The 2,124-nt window shown below is 36.3% G+C and overlaps 1 protein-coding gene across 2 annotated transcripts in view; it reads left to right on the top strand.

Moving 5' to 3' along the window:
* WDSUB1 (WD repeat, sterile alpha motif and U-box domain containing 1) overlaps nt 1–2,124 on the top strand; it is a 62,841-nt gene that overhangs the window by 16,250 nt on the left and 44,467 nt on the right. For both annotated transcript variants that reach the window (XM_019554181.1, XM_019554182.1), the window contains exon 3: nt 1,791–1,975. In XM_019554181.1, coding sequence (XP_019409726.1) covers nt 1,791–1,975 — 185 coding nt within the window. The remainder of the gene's footprint in view (nt 1–1,790; nt 1,976–2,124) is intronic.

Genomic DNA, 2,124 nt, shown 5'->3' with positions numbered 1-2,124 from the left:
TTGGCCTATACTCTTGTGGCTAGGATATTCTTTGGGAAGATGGGAGGCACAGCTTTGAATCCCTTAAGGTTTAGGAGAACCTAGAATCTAGATGTCACACTTCCTTCAGTACTTTACTAATTGCCTTGCATAAAAGATAATACCACTAGCCAGCCACCAACTGTACCACCACTACTGTCAGCACCACCACCAGCTGTAGCTTCACCTCCTGCCATACTTTTGATTGCAGATACTTGTGATTGCTGTGGTTTGTATTGACTTCAGTGCTCTCCTTGCGTGTTGAGCATATCTGAGTATTCTTGAATCAAGGCACTCCTGATTTGGGCCTGTGAATGTGTAGGTTGTGGCTTTGGCAGGAGATAAGTGCAGAGTCTGGCTCCATAGCATTAATGGTTGCAAAGGAAGCAGAAAAATCGTAAAGCAACTATTTATAAATAGATTTCTTGTTTTTAGTGTTCCTAATTTCACAAAGTTTGGTGAAGGTACTATTTAATTGGTAGGTATTTTTCTTTATGAAGGAAGGGTGTCTCAGTTTTAGCTACGCTGAGAGAAATTAATGGTATTTCTAAAAAGGGAAAGGTAGTATTTTTTTTTGGTTTTCATGATGCTTCAGTTAAAGATGTAATGCAGAAAAAAGTGTCTTTTAGGTAAGATTAGCTCAGTGCATATACTATGTCTGTGGTTAGAGAGAAGCAACATTTTATTTATGAATTTTTACTTATAAAACCACAAAAGATGGTTAATCCTGGGAACCTCTGGCTACAACTGAAAGTGCTACCAACAAAAAAGAACCAGCAGCTGTTCCATAAAACATAATGATAACAGAATAAATCATGCTGCAGAGCTCTTACCTGGTAGAACTTTTGCTTATGGCCTCTGGTTTTTCTTAGCACCTCAGCTGTGCACAAGTGTGCTCAATTTAAAACCCACTGAAAGCAACGGGACACTTCCTTGACTTCACTGAGCTCTGGGGTGAGCCGCTGAATGCAGTTATTGGATGGGACATTGCTAACTAAATGGCAACTACTTGTCTGACATTAGAATGAAGGTAAATCTCATATCTCCCTAGCAAGTAAGTTTAACATGGGTATTTTAACTCAGTTCTTCAAACTGGTCCATAGCTAAAATTTGGCATATACAAAATCTCAACCCAACCCAAGAGTAATTAAAAAAAACTTTTGAGTGACTGGTAGGAAAAATAGTCATTTGTGTTTTTCTTATGTTCCTCTGGTACAAAAAATAACTTTGTGTGTTATAAACCAGAAAATATTAGTTGGACTACAGCATATCATATGGAACTAATACTTGTGATTTTTTTTATGTGTGTGGAGGGGGTATAAAACCCAGACCAGAAAGAATGAGAGACAGTTTTTAAATATAATTTTTGTTTGTGTCCCTTTTTAAGTCTGTTCTGACAATTGCATGTTCATCTTTTGAGTTATAATTTTTCAGTACTCAGTTCTTTGGAATGCTAAATACATGTGGGTGGGCTTTAGCTTGGGGTATATATTATTACTGAATAAAAATGTTGCCTTGGGGTGACAATTCCCATTCTTCTCCTATGGTCAGAAGACAAATTCCTCTGCATATTTTACACACGCTTATTTTGCATTTGTTTGCACCTTTTTATGTTTGTATCTTTCTCTTTATAAAATAATGCTTTTTAAATTCCACGTTTAAAAATAGTTCAGTTTACTGATCTTGCACTATATCACACTAGAGTTGAAGATGAAAATTTCAGAATATTACAATTTCTAAACTCAAATCCCCTTTTTCTCTTTGCTCGTCAGATCTGGGAGTGTGAAGGATGGTTCCTTGGTAGCCTGTGCATTTGCTCCAAATGGAAATTTCTTTGTCACTGGATCATCATGTGGAGATTTAACTATTTGGGATGATAAAATGAGATGCTTGTATAATGAGAAAGCTCATGATCTTGGAGTCACCTGCTGTGATTTTTCTTCACTGCCAGTTTCTGGTTAGTTAATTTACTGTCTAAAATAACTCCTTTTATGTATTTTTTTTTTTAACCTCCAGCTTTTGTTTTTATTCATGGCTTTTTTCATTCCTGCCCAGTCAAGCTACTAATAACTAGTAGAGTTCTTGAAGTTTCAAAATACTCTTCGT

The sequence above is a fragment of the Crocodylus porosus genome, unplaced genomic scaffold, assembly GCF_001723895.1.
Source record: "Crocodylus porosus isolate Cpor-Errol unplaced genomic scaffold, CroPor_comp1, whole genome shotgun sequence".
Taxonomy (NCBI): Eukaryota; Metazoa; Chordata; order Crocodylia; family Crocodylidae; genus Crocodylus; species Crocodylus porosus.
Note: the sequence above shows the minus strand (reverse complement) of the source record. Positions and strands in the feature narration are given on the sequence as shown.